The following is an 18676-nucleotide window of genomic DNA, read 5'->3' on the forward strand; positions in this document are numbered from 1 at the left end:
GTTAACCTCACCCTACAGATGAAAATACTAGAGCAAGAAAAAGAAATCGAAGAACTAAAGAAGCAGCTGAGTCTCCTTTCTCAGGACAAAGGGGCCAAGGATGATATGAAGGATGGGACTGTGCCCGTCCTGCCTTAATTAAGCTCTGTAAATGTGAATGTGGACTTCTAATTTTTTAAATTGTCAACTGGAATGTACATTTCAGTCTTTGTTAGGGTATAGATGATATAATTGTATCTAGTGACCCTGTACAAGACTTATTAAAGTTGTAGAAGTTCCCTCAAATCGCTATTTCCTAAAAGGAATTGTTATGATCCAGCACTTTGAACGAAGCTGCTCTAAACTAAACCTATTTTGCCTTTTCCTTTCTCCTGTCCCACAAACTCCTAATTTTTAATATTACTGTCTGTCCTGTCTCCGGAAGGAGCGATTTAGACAGTATCCTCCATTCTTTCTCCTTTGAACTCTGCCTGTTGACCATCCAGTCCTCCTCTAGAATGTTTTACCTCACAGATTGAGGTATGCACCCCTGCACCATCACAGCCAAGCCCAGGCCTGCACGATGGCTGGACTGTTCGTTTTGATGGCTGCCAGTCTTCCTCACCCTTCCACGATGCTGCTGCCAGTTAGTTACCAGAAGGACATCTGATCAGTTCACTCCCTGGCTCAGAAGCTCCTGCTGGCTCCCTGCTGCCTCTAAGATGCAACTTTAGCTTCCTAGCATCATCATCCAACCTCTTTCTGTTCACCTTCAGCTTGGTGTCACTCCAAAAATCATGCCCTTTCTAAGCCTTGTGCTGCTTGCATCCAAATCATCTAAATCATCTCAAAGTAGCTCTGGTAGGAGTTCCTGCTTTCCCCCTGGTACTGTTGTGTGTTTCCATGGCGTTGCCCTTTATTTAGCACTCGACTCCCCACCAAGCTATGTTTTCCAAAGGCCCCGATGGAGTATGTTCATTTTTGTATCTCAAAAAAATGCCTGCCACATAGCTGGGAGTTGTCATGGTACATGGCACGTGATGTGGCTGAATTTTAAAATAAAATGAAAACCCACAAATTATTTGATGCCTTTATTGATTCTAGGCAACTGGCCCAGATAGACCGATTTTAGTACAAGTTCCTTTACCCACAATACACGTGAAACAGCACCATTCTTGAAGTCAACCTTTTACAGTTATTAAACTTCACTTAAGGAGCTTGAGGGCAGTGTTGAAAGGGGCCAGGTTCTCACATGCCCTCATCCACTTCTGCACATTGGCTGGCACTGTCACATTGCAGCTTCCCGTCTGCTGGAGCACAGACCATAACACAACATCTGCCACAGTGAGTTCATTCCCAACAAGCCAGGGGCTCTTCCCAAGAGCAGAGTTCATGGAGCGGAACACAGCAGCTTTTTCTTTACTGCTTCCCTCTTTCAGCTGAAAGATAGCTATATCTACCCAGCTATCTATGAGGGTCAAATTTACAGCATTCTGCTTCTGGCCAAACAGAGAGAACAAAAAACGTGCAATGTTCCCTTCTCCTTCGATGGGACACATTGTTTGGACGCTGAACTTCATCTGAGTCTTCGGTACTGGAAGGGAAAAAGCACACCATGTAACAAGAGCCCCCTGCCACCCAGAGGAAGTGCTTGAGCAACAGGGAGAGGGGAGTCTCTAATTAACTGGAAACTGGTGGCAAGGGAAAGTATTTTCAATATCACATTTGTCTGTCTCCAAAACGTGTATGATTCAAGAAAGTTTAAACCAGATGTTTACAGAATGCAAACTCTTTACGTTAAAAAAAAGTAACCATTTCTGGTATTTGATTATAACCATTCTCAAGCTAGAAGGGTGACCTCAGACCATCTATTCTAAGCCCTGTGCCGGAGAATTTGCAGGATGAGGGCTGGAAACCAGGAGTCCCACCTCCCAAGCTGGGAACTCAGTCTACCCTCACAATGGCTCTTTACGTGGAGCTGGAGTAGCTAAGGTGTTCCTGGATGAATGGTGCTAACACACTACCCCCTGGGATAAATGTAACCAGGAGAGGCATACAGCAGCAGATGATGAAGAAAGGACAGCCTGCCACCTTTTTCAGGCCTTTTGAAAAGGTAACATCGATGTCCCTGTGATAAGTTTAGAAATGTGAGGTGAAGATGGCTAGGAGAGCCCTTACCTTCCTGCTCTAGCTGCCCAGCAGGATCCCCCCAAACCGCTCTCGGAGACCCTAACCTTTCTGGAGGAAGGAGGGCATCTTTGCATCAAGGTTTATCTGTGCTCCTTTTCCAGAACTACCCCATGTGCTTGCTAAACTTCAGGGAATTTGACTGACAGCAAGTAGCTGAAGAACGTCATGGTCCTGGCCCCTTGATGCATCTGATTAAAGTCACAGGGCACGCCTCATTCCAGAGTGTACGAACCCAGCCCAGTGCCCTCTGCTTACCATTCTTCCAAATCAGAGTAAAACCCAGCTGATATTCGTGACGGGGCTGGTTTTTAGTCTGCTCGCCAAAGCACTTGAGGAGGTTTTCTGGCACGCTTTTGACTGCAGAGTGTGTGTGGACGGTGGACAGGACCCTGTAGTGGTCACACAGCAGCCTGTGCAGCACGAGCAGGGACAGGGGAGGGGAGGCGGGGTTTGCATTGATCACGATGTCTTTCAGAGCCCCGTAATCCTGAGGGAGAAAACCCAAACAGTAACATAGACATTTAAGTGTGTGGACTTGTACCTGGTGCTGTTCATAGGGCCTAAGCAGGGTTATTTAACTAAATCTTCAACTTCCATGAAGACAGTCCCACTATCACCCCATCTCACAGCTGAGGAAGCTCGTCCTGGGGAGGCAATAACCTGGCTGAGCTCACGGAACTCAGTGAGAAGTGGAACAGTGATGCAAACCCACTCCAACCCCTCAACCTCTGCCCTGCTGGCCCCCAACAACTATAGGGTTGACTTCATTGTGAAGTTACTAAAACAACACATTAAGAATGATACTACCTGTTCCTAAGTTATTTAAAAATAATAAAAAAAAAAATCACACATGCAAGCACTCTACCAAATCTTTCCAATACCTGACCACCGGACAGGATAGTTTCTATGTCAATTGGTGTGTGAGTTACAGGTCAGTGAAGAGTCCCCTCAATAAAGGCCTTGGCTCAAAATGTCATTGATGATGACAAGCAGGCAACATCTAAAAAACTAAGTATTAACTAAAGGGCTAAAACATACTGCCTTTTTCTTTTTTAGATGCAGACTTTATTTTATATGTTCACTCTTAATAACGAACAAACTCCTGTAATACAATGGAGGCAAAATTCAAATTCCTTGGATTTCTGTATGCAGCCTACCACAATCTGGCTAAGAGTCCTACCACTCCTCCCCGAAGCCCATCACATCAACCTGTGATAAATGCTTTGCAATCCTCTGAGCATAGCACCACTTGATGCTGTGCCTTCTGAGGTATCAAAATTCATCATAAGCACCATGTGCCTCAGCAAGGCTTCCCAGCCTCCAGACACTGCCATAGCTGTACGGTATCATTGACTCTTCATCTAGACTGGCTCCCTGGGGGGTCTGGCCAGGTCTATAGGTCCTTGGTGTGGGCAAATGTACTCAACAATCCAAGAACCTGAGTGCAGAGGAACCGAAGTCACCTGGGAGACACTGCAACCTCGCCTCCCCATTAAGGCTTCATGCAGTACCACTTCTACCACCAATTCCAGAGGACAGTATTAGCAGGGATTCCTGGGACAAACCCTTTTATACTGTCAATAAATACCACTTAGAAATAAGACCTTCTTTTTTGCATGTCAGCCGGTCACCTACATTTCCTGAAGCTCTTTAAAGGTAGCAGATGCAACTTAATTCTAAGACTGCAAACAATGTAGCAAAAGACATTTGCCTCATGAGACTGTGCCTGGGTGACCAAAGCTCTGAATTTCAGGCTACTTTCAGAGTCAGGATGGACTTGCTGAACCTGAGAAGCACCAAGCTGACACAGGTGTGTTTCTCTAGGCTTGGAAAATTGCTGGAGTGACATCCTACCTCTCGCCTGCATCCCACACTGCCTGGAATGGTAGGGACCTGTAACTTAACTCCTATCACTGCCTACAGATCCTCTTAGCTCTTCTCCACCAGGTCTGACAAGTCAAGTGGCTTTAGAACTTGCTTTGGCTTCACTCATAGCTCACGAATCTGTTCTGTGGTAAGGCACAATCATTTAGGGGAGGAAAAAAGAACATGACCTTTGTATTGCCTTTGAAAACTAGAAAACCAAAGCTTGAATCACATGAGCACAATTTTCCAGCACAAACCACCACCTAGGACGCTGATGTTCTTTAGCTCTCCAGATGAACTCACCTTTCCGAGCACCGAATTTAAATCCAATGTGCCGGTCGAGAAAGCAGCAGGCTCATCAGCCTGGATTATGTTGGTTACATCCACATCTGCATCTGGTGTCTGAATCATCTTGGAGAGGCCATCAACTGCAGCTTTCAATTCGTACAGACGTTTTAAGATATCATCTTGGCGGGACTCGAGAGCTTGGAGAGATGGGTCAGACTCTTCCTAAACAAACCAACACCAGAATGTTAATTTCCTCTAACATCACAGCAGTGTTTCAATTTGATTACTTTTCTTCTACTGGGTTCCATGAATTTATCAACCCCTCCCCCCCAACTGTGAGAAGACATTAAAATGAAGAAGCAGAACCATCTCGTTTTTCCCATAGTCCAATAGGTCCTGCAAAGTGATCCACAAATGCTTTAAAACAAAAAACATGATCAAAAGCCATTTCGAAATTGTAGGACTCCTAGTTCAGGTAATCTATGAACAGAGGATGGAAAATGAACACAAACAGGGATGCCTGGGTGGCTCAGCAGTTGAGCATCTGGCTTCAGCTCAGGTCGTGATCCCAGAGTCCCACATCATGCTTCCTTGCAGGGAGTCTTCTCCCTCTGCCTGTGTCTCTGCCTCTGTGTCTCTCATGAATAAATAAACAAAATATTTTAAAAAAAATGAACTCAAATAATTGTTCTTTATTTTTAATGTCAAATCAGTTCACATTACTTTGCTTATTTAACAAAGAGAAAAAGATGGGGAAGTGCAATGAGAATGTAACTCAGCAATTTATACTAATAGAAAGGAAAATGAAAGGTATGTCCGTGGAGTCAGTTGATCATTTCCCCGCCCCATTCTCAAGGGGATACTGGCACTCTTATCTTAGAATCATCCAGATCATTTTCACTGCTGAAACGTAAAACTTCCTAAGTATGGAATGCTTACGTCCTTAGTTCAATGAATCTTTGCATCTTTCTTGCCTGTTATAGTGACTGCAACACAGTAAGTAACCAATAACATCTACTGAGGAAGCAATCTCAAATCTCTACAGACTTACTTTAAAAAGCATTAACAATGGGGCAGCCCGGGTGGCTCAGCAGTTTAGTGCCGCCTTCAGCTCAGGGCCTGATCCTGGAGACCCAGGATTGAGTCCCACATCAGGCTCCCTGCATGGAACCTGCTTCTCCCTCTGCCTGTGTCTCTGCCTCTCTCTCTGTATCTTTCATGAATGAATAAATAAAATCTTTAAAAAGAAAAAAGCAATAAGAACCCTCTTAATAAAGTCACACTGTATAACCCATTTCCAGATTCATAAGCTCTTATAAAGGATAATCCATTTTGAGCACAAAGAATGTGTTAAGAAGAAAATGCTCATAACCAGACAAAACAATCCATGTGGCAAGGACCAGGACTATAAATATGCACTCATGATACATTGTATTTGTATGCTGGTAAGCCTCACTTTCTTGGGAACTTTTTTTCCTCCCATAGTCACTGGTAACACTGCCCTCTCACAGATTGAATTCATCACCAGATGCTGTTCATTTTCTGGAATCCACTGGTTTCTAAGCTTGCCTCGGCTGTCGCTGCCCAAGTTCAAGACACCACTTTCACTTGGCCTGTGTCCACCTTGTTCCCACTGTGGTCATCCCTCCAATTCATCCCTAAGATGGCAGCCAGAGATTATAACAAATGTCAACTCCATTACCCCACCTCTGTGTTAACTTCTAAGGCTTTAGCTAAAAATCAAAGCCCTGAACCTGCTTAAGAAATAGCTCATATGACCTGTCCTCTGGCTACCTCCTCTCACATATGGCTCCCCTGTGCTGTCCTTTGGGTCCCTAAACACACCATGCCCCCACCTGCCACACAGCTTTTGTTTATTCTTTTCTCTCTATCTGGGACACTTCTCCATCTTCTCCAAGAGCCTCATCTGCATTTTCTCATCTCTGCTAGCCTGGCTCTTGTTTTTGATCAAACAGCAAAGATATGTAAGATGACTGATCTGTGGGTAAAGAGGTATAAAGACTTGAGTGCACCAATTAAACAATTATGTTTTGATGGAAATAAGTGAATGCAAGGTGTGTGATGAATAGGGCTACTAGTGTGTAATATCCTTCCATTCCTCAATGATAGTCCTCAAGTAGCATTCCAATCACTTCCAACCAGCCTGATTTGTGCATTGTGTGTGTGCATTACCTTGCTCAATTCTACAAGTGGCAGGAAGCTCCCTGATAAACCAGGGCAAAGAAGCACCTACTGGATTCCATGTCCCGGTCAACAGAGTAAACAGTGCCTGAAACAAATAGTACATTCGTAATGTGTCCTGTGACTGGAAGCCCAGCACAGGCTGGTATCACTCCTCTGGATGTGAGGAATGAGGAAATACTCAAGATCTGCTTTACCTGTACCTTTAACCTTGTTTGTTGGCTTGTTTTCCTGTTGAGATGAGATTGTGACATGGCACATGTCTATCCATTTGTTTTATATGTATTTTAGAAGCAGTTTATTCTTTCTGCTGCTCCTATTTGCCTTTAATATGCTTGATTTCTAATTATCGGTCTATATTATTATGATCTGCTAATCAAGAGGATCTAGGTGTCTTATAAGTTAGAAGTTCACAGCTGAAAGTCCAAGGAAGTTAGCAGCACACCAAAAAAAAAAAAAGACTTGATCTCAAATGAGCTGTGACACTTCCAACTCTGAGTCTGGGTTTTCTTTTCAGTTCAGTGGGACTGTCCAGTTGAGCCACACTGGATCATGGTGCTATTTCCATCTTAGCTCTCTGGTGAGACAATTGTGTCCTTGTTTTCCAACTAACCCAACCGTTTGCCTTCCCATATAGGCAGAAGGCTATTAAGAGAAAGTGAAGGAGGAGCGCATGGTTGGCGCAGCCAGTTAAGCCTCCTGGATTCTTGATCTTGGCTCAGGTCATGATCTACAGAGTTGTGAGTTGAAGCCCTGAATTGAGCTCCACACGGGGCCTGGAGCCTACTTAAAGTGAAGGATAACACTCCATGGGAAAATGGACTATAAAAGTTACCCGTTCACTCATCTTCAGCCCGAATGGACAGAAGGTTTCTCTTGCTGGAAACCTAAGATGGGTATCTGCTGCCAACAAAAAACCCGAAAGGCCTGGGCAGACGCTTTACAAGAGAGTGTGCCAAAATGGCCAGCCAACACGACAAGGCGATCCGCTGATGTAGAAGTCTGAAAAACCTGAGCTAAAAACCACATCAAGCTCCCACGGTCCACCCACCTGCTCTGGGGAGGGTGCAAGAACCAGGAATTCAGTGCTCACGGCCCAGGCACACACACCTGCACACAGGCCGCTCCGGAAAGCGGTTTACCTAGCCCAAAGGATGACAGTCCACCTCCCCTCCCCAGCGCCGGTGCACACCCCAGGCCTGCTCATGCACAGGTGCGCCTGCCCACCGCAGCACCGATGCAGACCCGCCCCTCCGCGCACAGCAGCGAAGCTCAACCGCCCCGCCCCGCCGACGCCACGGGAGCCAGGTCAGGGGGAGGCAGCCCCACACAGCAGGGTGCAGACAACGTCCTGTTACCCTAAGTAGCAGCGGTGACAGCGAGGATCGCTTTAGAATTCCTAAAAATGAGCATTTACGTGCTGCTCATATTTCTGTGGCCACAATCTGGTAGCAAAAAAGCTTTAGGAGCCGTAAGCGGAAAACGAAATAGATACAAGAGGAATAGAACTTTTAATAGACACAACTGGAACGCGAAACTGGCGGAAGCATGATAGCGGGGGCGGGGGAGGGGGGCAGGCGGCCAGGTCTGACCCCAGGCCCACGGTCCTTCAACCCCGACGACCCGGCCACGGCGCCTGCGCCCTGGGCAGAAGGCGGGCCGATGAGAGTAAGCGCCTGCGCACTGCAGGAAGGCGGGCGGATGAAACTAAGCGCCTGCGCACTAGACGGGGTGGAAAAATGTACACTCAGGACGAGTGGGGGCGGGGCGGGGCCGCACGCTCCTACCTGCACGTGGCCTGCGTCCGGCGCGGGGCTGCCTGTCCTGCCGTGCACGTTGGGGAGCCGGTACATGCAGGTGGGAAGCTCTACACGGAGTGATGCGCTGCCCCCATGATAGGGCTTTACCTGGTACATTGGCATCGTGGGAGCCAAAAGACGGAACGTGGCAAGTGGGGGGCACGGACGCTTAAAAACCGCCCGAGACCACGAGAGACCGCGACCACCTCCTTTCCGCTCCGGCTGCGGCCGTTCAGGAAAGCGCAGTCCGTGCGGTCTGATTGGCCCACGTGCTTTGGACGTCGCGGCCTCGACTCTTTACACAACCAATCGGCAAGAAGGAGGGGTGGGAAGCGTCGGCTGCCCCATCCGGAAGGGGCGGGGCACAGTCCCGGAAGCAACCAATGGGAGGCAGGGAGGCGGAGCCTCCGTGGGAGCGGCGGCGGGAACTGTCCCGAGTCCAGGAGGCGGGTCGGGTTCTGGATCCATGGAGCGAGCCGAAGGGCCGAGGTGAGCGGTGCGTGCGGTGTCCCTTCGCGGTCGCCGTTCCTGAGGCCCACGGCGTTCCAGACTCCATGAAGGGAGGGGAGGGAGACCGCGGTGCTAGGCGAGCCCGCGCGGGGGCCCTTTGGGGGGACACTGTGCGGTCGAGGTCGTCGCGGGGATCCGGCCCGCTCTCCAGACAGCGCGACATCCCCAGAGAATGAATTCATTTCCCTTCTACCTGGTTTCTCACTCTTTTCTTTCTTTCTTTCTCTCTTTCTTTCTTTCTTTCTTTCTCTTTCAAAATTGATGTTATTTTGGGGAAGCTTCAAGGCACATGCTAATTTGCATAGCAGCACAGGTTTTAGAAAAGCAGAACTTTTGGATCTCCTTGAGTGTGTCATTTCTGGCTAATAACCCGATTCGGAGGGAGTTTCAGGGTCCTGAACCCCAGGTCACTGTCCGGGTTTCAGTGTCTCATCCCCCGTGCTCAAAATAAGTATCCGAAGTGAATTGGCAGCTTGGGGTGTGTTCCCAAATAAAGTGTCAGAAAAACTTCTTTCCACTTTATGTTGTCATCTGGGGTTTTCATATTTAAGAGAAACCCGAGTGAAATTTTTTTGCAAGGTGGAACAAAGAGTAAAGATGTTGCTTGTTTTACAAGGGCTTACTGAGGGTCTGCTATGTGTTAGAAGTTGTGGGAGAGGACCCAAAGATTTCTCTCTCAGGGAGGCGCCTGGGTTCTGTTATACCCACATTATCAGTTAAGACCCTTACAAGAAATTGCTAAACTAACGGACGCCAAGGAATACGTTCTTGGGATGAGCAGGAGTTTGCCAGGCAGAGGAGGAAGAGGGGAACGATTTAGACCTGTATAGACAACGTGCAGTGTTTAAATTTATTTATCTATGTATCTATGATAGTCACACAGAGAGAGAGAGGCAGAGGCACAGGCAGAGGGAGAAGCAGGCTCCATGCACCGGGAGCCCGTCGTGGGACTCGATCCTGGGTCTCCAGGATCACGCCCTGGACCGAAGGCGGCGCCAAACCGCTGGGCCACCCAGGGATCCCCAACGTGCAATGTTTAAAAGAGCTTGTGATATTCAGGAAACAGTTTGCTATGACTAGAACATAGGGGAATTGGTGAACAGAGGATTGCAGAGAATGAGAGAAAAGTAGACTGGGATCCAGTTTTTCACATGACTAGATTTTCAGATAGCAAACAGTGGGATGCTAGTAGATTTTTTCCCCCCTAAAGCTTGTTTAATTAAATTAAGCAATTATGTAAATTAAGTAGCTTTTTTTTGGTGGTAGCGGAGGGTGGATTGGAACAGGGAGAAAGTAGAAGCAAATTGGTTGCAAAACTCTTTAAGTAGGTACATCAAGAATTTTGGTTGTTTTTACTAAGGCAGCAGCTGGCAGCCTGGATTTGGAGGGGAGATTCAAAGGCTCCTGTGGAAATGGTTATATAATGGGTACTTAGTTCCTTTTTTTTTTTTTTTTTAAGATTTTATTTATTTATTCACAAGACACAGAGAGAGAGAGGCTGACATAGACAGAGAGAGCAGCACGCTCCCTGCTGGGAGCCTGCTGCAAGACTCCATCCCAGGATCCTGGGATCATGATCTGAGCGAAAGGCAGATGCTCAACCACTGAGCCACCCAGTTTCTAAGATGGCTTTTTATTTTCACATAAACACTGTATTTCCCACCATACTGTTGGGTTTTCAAAACGTGTGAGAAGTGTTGCTTTCACTTTTCAGAAGAAGATCCCATTGTCGCCAAAGATTATTTACCCATAGGTTGAATAGTACATGTGTCTCCTCCATGTAGATCCCAGTATAATTAAATTTCTAAATATCCATTGCATTGAAGTATCTATTCAGAAGATTTTTACAGATGTATAAGGGTTGTAGGTCAGCATTTATATTTATGAGTGTAATCAGTGGATTCATGAATATAATAAATGAATACATCAGACCCATTAGCTCTTAACAGAAGTGAATCATTTACTGCAGTTAAAACCAGGATGAAAATACATAAATGTATACTCGCTTTGTTTCTTGTAACTGATGTCTTTAGTACAGAACTTGCTAAGGCCATCAAACCTATCGATCGGAAGTCAGTCCATCAGATTTGTTCTGGACAAGTGGTACTGAGTCTAAGTACTGCTGTGAAGGAGTTGGTAGAAAATAGTGTGGATGCTGGAGCCACTAATATTGGTAAGTTTGGGAGAGTTTTAAGCCCCAGGGAACCCTCACTTTATACTATTTTATTCAAGAAACACTCATGATTGTAATGAGACAATCAAATGTAGATATACTGAGAAATTTTAGCTTTTAAACTTAATCATCTCTTATGTACCTAATACTTAGGTAAGTAGTAGTAATGATAAAAGCAGTTAACTTTTATTGTGTTTTTACTAATGTGCTTCACAGGTATTTTTCATCTGCAGAACAACCTTATGAGATAGGAGTTATCATTATTGTTGTTATTATATCTGTTTTACAAATAAGAAAATGCAGGCATGGGAATTTACTTTTTTTGAGGTTATAAAGCTAAGATCATATTTATGATCCCAGGAAGTCTGATTCCAGAGCCTATTCTCTTTAATGACTATGTTAAAATTATCTTTTTGAAAGAAAGGTAGGAAGGAAGAAAAGAAAGAAAAACAAAACTTTCATCTGGTTTAATAAATTGCCAGGAAGGCCTTTAAAGAAAAATGAATGAAACACACAAAATGACAATAGTACATTTAAGTAAGTGATAGTACATTTAAGTAAGTATAGTTAGGACTCACCTTTGCATTAGGTAAGTTATAAATACTGTCAGTATACAGGCATGTATGGATCTGTTCTTTGAGAAATTAATATGTTAAACTTTTTAGATCTAAAGCTTAAAGACTATGGGGTGGATTTCATTGAAGTTTCAGACAATGGATGCGGAGTCAAAGAAGAAAACTTTGAAGGCTTAAGTAAGTTGAATTTTTCTAAATTTTTCTAATCCTTTTAAAAATATTTGGACAAAGTATTTCAAAGCTTTGAGTAACACTATCTTAAGAAACACAAAAATGGCTTTTTAAAAACCGGTTACTTTGGTAGGTTGTCTATATTCAGGGTATGTCACTTGAGACATCTTGGGTCTTACTGTGCTCCTGTCTTTCAGCTCTGAAACATCACACTTCTAAGATTCAAGACTTTGCTGACCTAACTCAGGTTGAAACTTTTGGCTTTCGAGGGGAAGCTCTGAGCTCACTTTGTGCACTGAGGTGATAAAATATTTTGTCCGCTAACTTGACTTCTTATAAAAATCTCTCTGAAAACGAAAACAAAGAGATTAGAATCATTGCTTATACTTTTCCATCCTGAATGCCTCAACTTCTAACTTCCACATTCCATTTTATCTTACTGCCAATCTAAGTGATGATACTTCTGAAATGTAAGCAATGAAGCTAAGTAAATAGTCTTGGAAAAAAAATCATTGCCCTTGTTAAAATGTCAAAATAGCACATAAACCATAAATTATATACATGTTGGTATTAATGCATTTCAACGTTTAGGAAAATATTTAACCAAAGCTCTTATTATATATAACAATTTTAAATTTTTATGAATAATTATTTATATATTGGAACTATAATATTTTTTGGATCCTTGTGAAACATTTTGTTAGAACAATAGGAATAAAACTGAGAAATAAATCTTTATTCATTAGTGTATAAGCTTTGAGATCTTTTATTTTGCAGTTTAACCAAAAAAAAACACAAATATCAAAGCTTTTATCAAAACAACATTTATAAAACTCTCTGTTAGGTGCCAAGCCTTAGATTCTCTGATGATCATTCACTCATAGAAACTTTCTTGGATTATCTTAGAGAGATCAGCTATTTTCAGAAGGGGTTTTAGAGAACACAAGTAAGAAAATAGTGCCCGGCACCTGTGAGTTTCTGACCCAATCGTGCCTGCTCTCTCTCACAGTGACGTGACTATTTCTACCTGCCACACATCTGCAAAGGTCGGAACTCGGCTGGCATTTGATCACAATGGGAAAATTGTCCAGAAAACCCCCCATCCACGACCCAGAGGGACAACCGTTAGCGTACAGCAGCTATTTTATACACTCCCTGTGCGCCATAAGGAGTTTCAAAGGAATATTAAGAAGGTACAGTAAATCCAGAACCCCAGCTTCTCAGAGCCTTGGTAGTGTAATGTACATATGTAGTAAAAGATCTCCCACTGGAGGTAAACTGAAGTTAACTCTTCAGTGAACTCTCTTCCCTGAATTTTTTTGGGAAGTGCTTGGTTTGCTGTTTCCCCAGCAAAGACTGAACTTCAGGATCATTTACCTCTTTTTTTTTCTTGAAAAAAATAATTATCAAAGCATATTTAGTAACTGTTCTAATGTGGGAATGGGTTAAGAAGTAACTTTTTAAATTTGATCTGTAGGGGTTTTTATTAAATATTTTATTTACTTAGAGCTTGTGCATGAGCAGGGGGAGGGGAGAAGGAAAGGAAGGGAGAGAATCTTGAGCAGACTCTGTACTGAGTGGGGAGCCTGATGTGGGGCTCAATCTCACGACCCTGAGATCACAACCTGAACTGAAATCAAGAATTGGATACTGAACCGACAGAGCCACCCAGGTGCCCCCATCTGTAGTTTTTAATAAGATTATTTTTCTTGGTTTCCTGAAAAATGAACTATTACAACTTTTGTGAATTTGAATGACAATGAGGTAGCTAAATGTTATATAATTGTGCTTAAAAAAACAGTTATAGGGATCCCTGGGTGGCGCAGCGGTTTGGTGCCTGCCTTTGGCCCAGGGCACGATCCTGGAGACCCGGGATCGAATCCCACGTCGGGCTCCCGGTGCATGGAGCCTGCTTCTCCCTCTGCCTGTGTCTCTGCCTCTCTTTCTCTCTCTGTGTGTGACTATCATAAATAAATAAAAATTTATAAAAAAAAAAAAACAGTTATAAACTATGCATAAATGTGTATGTGAGTATGTGTATATGTATATAACTCTACTACATATGATTACAGTTTTATAAAGACAAAGAAAGCAGCTGGCCTCAATATGTATAGAAAGAAGTCTGGAGGAGAAGACATGTGATTCTTGTGTGATTGTTATCAGTGGTTGTCCAGGGAGGTGTGCTTGTCTCTGTTTTTTGCTGTCTGCTTGTGCTTTTCTATTTTGTACATATATTTTTTCATAATCAAAAAGTTACTTAAACATATGCAGCTAAAAAAACTTTCTTGTAAAGCAATTTGTGCTGGTTATAACTATGAAATTTTACAAAAATATGTATTTACTACAGGCAAGACTTAAACATTTTTTCTTTTTTATTTAAAAGAGAAAAAAAATTTTGTAGAGAAAAATTAAAAATTTTTTTTCTGTATCTCATGGTAAAAAAAATCAGTGCCTCAGAAATTAGAGCAATAAAGAACTCGTACTTACCAGAGATGACCATTGTTGATGGATTGAATGTATGTCTCTCCAGACTCCTTTCAGTTTCATGTCTTTATAAATCTTGAAAAACAATTTCAAGATTAATTAATTAATTAATATAATGAAATCAAGCAATACAGATTATGAAACGTTTAAGTAATGTAGAATTATATGTGGTAGAAGGTTGATCTTGGCTCTGCTGTCTTCCCAGAGTTTGGTGTATATCCAAACCTGTATACAGATATATAGAATCTTTATGTATATGTTTTGATATTTTTCTTTAACAATTAGGATCATAGGGACGCCTGGGTGGCTCAGTGGTTGAGCCTCTGCCTTTAGCTTAGGGCATGATCCCGGAGTCCTGGGATCGAGTCCCACATTGGGCTTCTTGCATGGAGCCTGCTTCTCCCTCTGCCTATGTCTCTGTCTCTCTCTATGTGTGTCTCTCATGAATAAATAAATAAAATCTTAAAAAAAAAAAACCAATTAGGATATTATAAATCGGGCAGCCTGGGTGGGTCAACGGTTTAGCGCCCCCTTCAGCCCAGGGCCTGATCCTGGAGACCTGGGATCAAGTCCCACATCCGACTCCCTGCTTGGAGCCTGTTTCTCTGACTCTCTCTGTGTGTCTCTCATGAATAAATAAATAAAATATTTTAAAAAAAGGATATTATAAATCATAGGTATCTTTTTTGGCTGACTCATTACTTTATTCTTTATCATTCTACTATGATATAGATATCCCATAATTAGTTCCTTGTTGATGGTAGCTTAGGTGCTTTTTAATTTTCCACAATTACAGATTGTTCCAGTGAACATTTTTGTAATATGTCTTTGATTGTGCCAGTCTTTCTGTAAGGATAAATTTCTAGAGGAAGGATTATAAAGTCTAAGGGAATGCACTTTTTGATTTTTACAGTAGCAGGCGTGGATTACCTGGGTGGCTCTGTTAATTGAATGTCTGACTCTTGATTTCAGCTCAGGTCATGATCTCAGGGTCGTGGGATCCAGCCCAGGGTCAGGCTCCATGGTCAGTGAGGAGTCTTGAGATTCTTTCTCCCTTTCCATCTACTCCTTCCTCTCTCCCTCCCCTGCCCCCCACTCATGCTCTCTCTCTCTAAAAATAAAAATAAATAAAAATAAAATTCTAGCAGTGCATGTGGACACAAGAGAAGTGTGGCTAGGAACCTAACTAAGCCTGTGAGTTCTTTTACCCAGTACAGAGGCATATGGCTCATTCTGTCAGGAGCAATTGGCCTTATTCGTGTGCTGATATGAGAACATTGAATTGGATGTTTTAACTTGAATCATGTAATTCTTGTAGGATTATAAGTAAATAAAATATCTTTTTAAAAAGGGCAGCTAGGTGACTCAGTCAGTTAAGTGTCTGCCTTTGGCTCTGGTCCTGATCTCAGGGTCCTGGGATCGAGCCCCAAGTTGGGCTCCCTGCTCATCCGGGAGTCTGCTTCTCCCTCTCCTCCCTGCTTATGTGCTCTCTCGCTCTCTTTCTCAAATAAATATCTTTAAAAAATTTTTTTTGATTCTTTTAGGTTTAAAGTAATACTGAGTCTCACATTTGTGTTTTTTATGCAGGAGTATGCCAAAATGGTCCAGGTCTTACATGCATACTGCATCATTTCAGTGGGCATCCGTATCAGTTGCAGCAATCAGGTTGGACAAGGAAGACGGCAGCTGGTGGTATGCACAAGTGGAAGCTCCAGCGTAAAGGAAAATATTGGATCGGTGTTTGGGCAGAAACAGGTAGTGGTAGCCCATTATTTAAGAAACATTTTATTATAGCTCTAGTTATTAGGGCAGGTTTCCATTGTCCTTTCCAAAGAATAGAGAATAAAACCCAGTGATCGATTTTCTTTTTTTTAAAGATTTTTATTTTTAAGTAAGCTCTACTCCCAACATGAGGCTCGAACTTACATGCCCGAGATCAAGAGTCGCATGCTCTATGGACAGAGCCAGCTAGGTGCCCCCAGTAATTGATTTTTGAGTTAGGTACTTATCACAAAAATTAATGTTGAGAGCTGAAGGATTTTTTTATTTTATTCTTCCAGAGAAGAAAACACTCCTTTTACTTTATCTGAAAAAGTATGTTGTGGGCAGTGTATTGGTTATGAATAAGTACAAGCTCAAGCCGTTCATCTCTCTAATAAAAAAATCACAATTATTCTTACTACCAGATGGAGCTGTTAGAGATTCTTTGTGCTCTTAATGTGAGTAGCCTGACCAGGTTAAAAAAAACACACCAAACCCTCATTCTCTATCTTCCTTTCTGAAGTTAGGTTCATCCTGTTTGTGTTAGGAATTAACTACATCTTGTTTCTTTCAGCTGCAAAGCCTCATTCCTTTTGTTCAGCTGCCCCCTAGTGACTCCGTTTGTGAAGAGTATGGGTTGAACCGTGCTGATGTTCTGCATTCACGGTTTCAGTGAGTCAATTACTACCTTACTGCCTGGGGGTGGAGGGGATTGACAGAAAATAGCAATCAAACTTTTTTTGTTTTTAAAGATAATGATTTTAAGGCTTAATTTTTTTTTTAATTTTTAAATTTAAAAAAATTTTAAATTTATTTAGTTTTTTTTTTTAAGTCAAGTCTACACTGCATGGCAGCTCAAACTGAAAACCCCAAGATCAAGAAACACATGCTCTGCCTACTGAGCCAGTGAGGCGACCCAAGGCTTATAGTTTACATTCATTATAAAATTGTAGGCATTATTACTGCTGAGAAGGAGGATTTTTTTTTTAAGATTTTATTTGAGAGAGAGAGCATGAATGGGATAGAAAGTGAGAAGTAGACTCCCCACTGAGCAGGGAACCCGATGCAGGACTCGATCCCAGGACCCCAGGATCGTGACCTAAGCTGAAGGCAGATGCTCAACTGACTGAGCCACCCAGGTGTCCCAGAAAGAGGACTTCTGTAAAGGGGTCTGTTAATTAGTTCATTCAATATTTTGGGTCCTTGGTGCATTGTAGGGAGTTTCCTATTGAATTTGCCTTTGTAGTAAAGACCTTGTTTAGTAACCAATTAGAATAACTTTTAATTTATGTGTATGTTGCGCTTTATGAGGATTCAGCAGAGTGTAATAGAGGCTGTGCTCTTTAATTTATGCCTTACCCAGCATCTTGTCCAGCATCATTACTGTAAGAAAAATTGACAGTTTTCCCTACTTGGGATTGGCCCTGGGACAGCCCATGTTGCTCATTGTCCCTGCACTTGCCTTTGGCTTTTATGCCTGAAGACACATTTCTTTACATTAACATACTGTTCTTACAGAAGTGTGCATATCCCTGAGGTAGTTTACAGGTAGAGTAAGCACTTTCACAACACTTTAGTAGGCAGGAGCTTGCTGATAGCAGATTTTAAAAGGGCAAGGAATGTGGGCAGAAATTGTGAATACAAGTCGTTGGACTCCCTGGACAACCAGTATGGTTAGCTTGAAGATTCCAGAATGTGAGTCTGAGATGAAAGTCACTCCTTGCGTGGAGGCCAAGAATTTAATAGGACAAGTGTGAGAGGAGAGCTGAAGCAAATCCCTTTTCAACCCACTGCGTTGCCGGTGCTGGATTTGCAGGAGCTGTAGAACATTCTGGAAGGTCCGTGTTTTTGTGATTTATCAGAATGGAATACAGATACACATTAACTGACATGTTAATACTTAGCACATGGGGATCCCTGGATGGCGCAGTGGTTTGGCGCCTGCCTTTGGCCCAGGGCGCCATCCTGGAGACCTAGGATCGAATCCCACGTCGGGCTCCCAGTGCATGGAGCCTGCTTCTCCCTCTGCCTATGTCTCTGCCTCTCTCTCTCTCTCTCTATGTGTGTGTGATTATCATAAATTAAAAAAAAGAAAAAAAGAAAAAAAATACTTAGCACATGACTAGGAATTCTGTTTTTATTTTGTTTTTACTTTGAGAACGTATTTTCTGATGTGTTACTAACTCCTTTCATTCTGGAATCCTGCCCTTACCCTGTGAACATGGGACAGCATCTCGGGCTTCATCTCTCACTGTGCTCATGGTGTTGGAAGAAGTTCAACAGACAGACAGTTTTTCTTCATCAATCGGCGGCCTTGTGACCCAGCAAAGGTATCTAAAGATTTTTTTTTATTCATTTTTTTCTTTTTTGCCTTTAACTTTTAATCTTATTCATTTATCTAATAAGGTCTCATGACAATTTACATGGAACGTAGGACTTTGACACAGAAACCTGGCTTTAAGGAATTATCTTACTTCAGCCATTTAAAGAATCCCATTACATGGTTGTTTCAGTGATGCATGTGTATACACACATTGATATCCAACGTATTTATCACCATAGAAATTATCACTGTTTGTAGAAAGCAAACATATCAAAACATTTACCATCTTCTAGACTCTTCAGTCTAGAGTGACATGTTTGGATATGCTTCGTATTTTCTTCTTTTGTCCATTTTC

At 42.8% G+C, this 18676-nt stretch overlaps 3 protein-coding genes across 8 annotated transcripts in view; 2 read left to right on the forward strand and 1 right to left on the reverse strand.

Moving 5' to 3' along the window:
• EIF2AK1 (eukaryotic translation initiation factor 2 alpha kinase 1) overlaps positions 1–1060 on the forward strand; it is a 32954-nt gene extending 31894 nt beyond the window's left edge. Inside the window, exon 15 of the mRNA XM_077907765.1 lies at positions 1–1060. Coding sequence (XP_077763891.1) covers positions 1–138 — 138 coding nt within the window. The 3' untranslated portion in view covers positions 139–1060.
• On the reverse strand, positions 1056–8593 carry AIMP2 (aminoacyl tRNA synthetase complex interacting multifunctional protein 2). Of its 4 annotated transcripts, none has more exons than XM_077907773.1 (4): positions 8433–8593; positions 4339–4545; positions 2425–2656; positions 1056–1573 (listed from the first exon to the last, which is right to left on the reverse strand). In XM_077907773.1, exons 1-4 carry the CDS (start codon positions 8445–8447, stop codon positions 1185–1187), a joined length of 843 nt encoding a protein of 280 aa, XP_077763899.1. In that variant the 5' UTR covers positions 8448–8593; the 3' UTR covers positions 1056–1184. The 4 variants fall into 4 exon arrangements, with proteins under 4 accessions (XP_077763899.1, XP_077763898.1, XP_077763900.1 ...); XM_077907772.1 differs by having other exon boundaries at positions 8313–8592; XM_077907774.1 differs by lacking the exon at positions 8433–8593 and adding an exon at positions 7884–8036.
• The window catches only part of PMS2 (PMS1 homolog 2, mismatch repair system component), a 27511-nt gene continuing 17171 nt past the window's right edge, over positions 8337–18676 (forward strand). The window contains exons 1-8 of one of the 3 annotated variants that reach the window (XM_077907759.1): positions 8337–8813; positions 10873–11007; positions 11673–11759; positions 11951–12053; positions 12763–12946; positions 15825–15992; positions 16573–16670; positions 18229–18328. In XM_077907759.1, the coding sequence (XP_077763885.1) occupies positions 8708–8813; positions 10873–11007; positions 11673–11759; positions 11951–12053; positions 12763–12946; positions 15825–15992; positions 16573–16670; positions 18229–18328 (981 nt within the window). In that variant the 5' untranslated portion in view covers positions 8337–8707. Of the gene's footprint in view, positions 8814–10867; positions 11008–11672; positions 11760–11950; positions 12054–12762; positions 12947–15824; positions 15993–16304; positions 16457–16572; positions 16671–18228; positions 18329–18676 lie in introns of those variants that run through there. The other 2 variants (XM_077907760.1, XM_077907761.1) reach the window with 2 other exon arrangements.

This window comes from Canis aureus, chromosome 8, assembly GCF_053574225.1.
Source record: "Canis aureus isolate CA01 chromosome 8, VMU_Caureus_v.1.0, whole genome shotgun sequence".
Lineage (NCBI taxonomy): Eukaryota > Metazoa > Chordata > Mammalia > Carnivora > Canidae > Canis > Canis aureus.

Coding starts and splice junctions, on each gene's coding strand:
- AIMP2 (XM_077907772.1), bottom strand. CDS start 8,447: ATGCCAATGTACCAGGTAAAGCCCTATCATGGGGGCAGCGCATCACTC. Junction 4,546..8,312: donor CGGACGCAGGCCACGTGCAG/GTAGGAGCGTGC, acceptor TGGTTTGTTTAG/GAAGAGTCTGACCCATCTCT. Junction 2,657..4,338: donor TAAATTCGGTGCTCGGAAAG/GTGAGTTCATCT, acceptor TTTCTCCCTCAG/GATTACGGGGCTCTGAAAGA.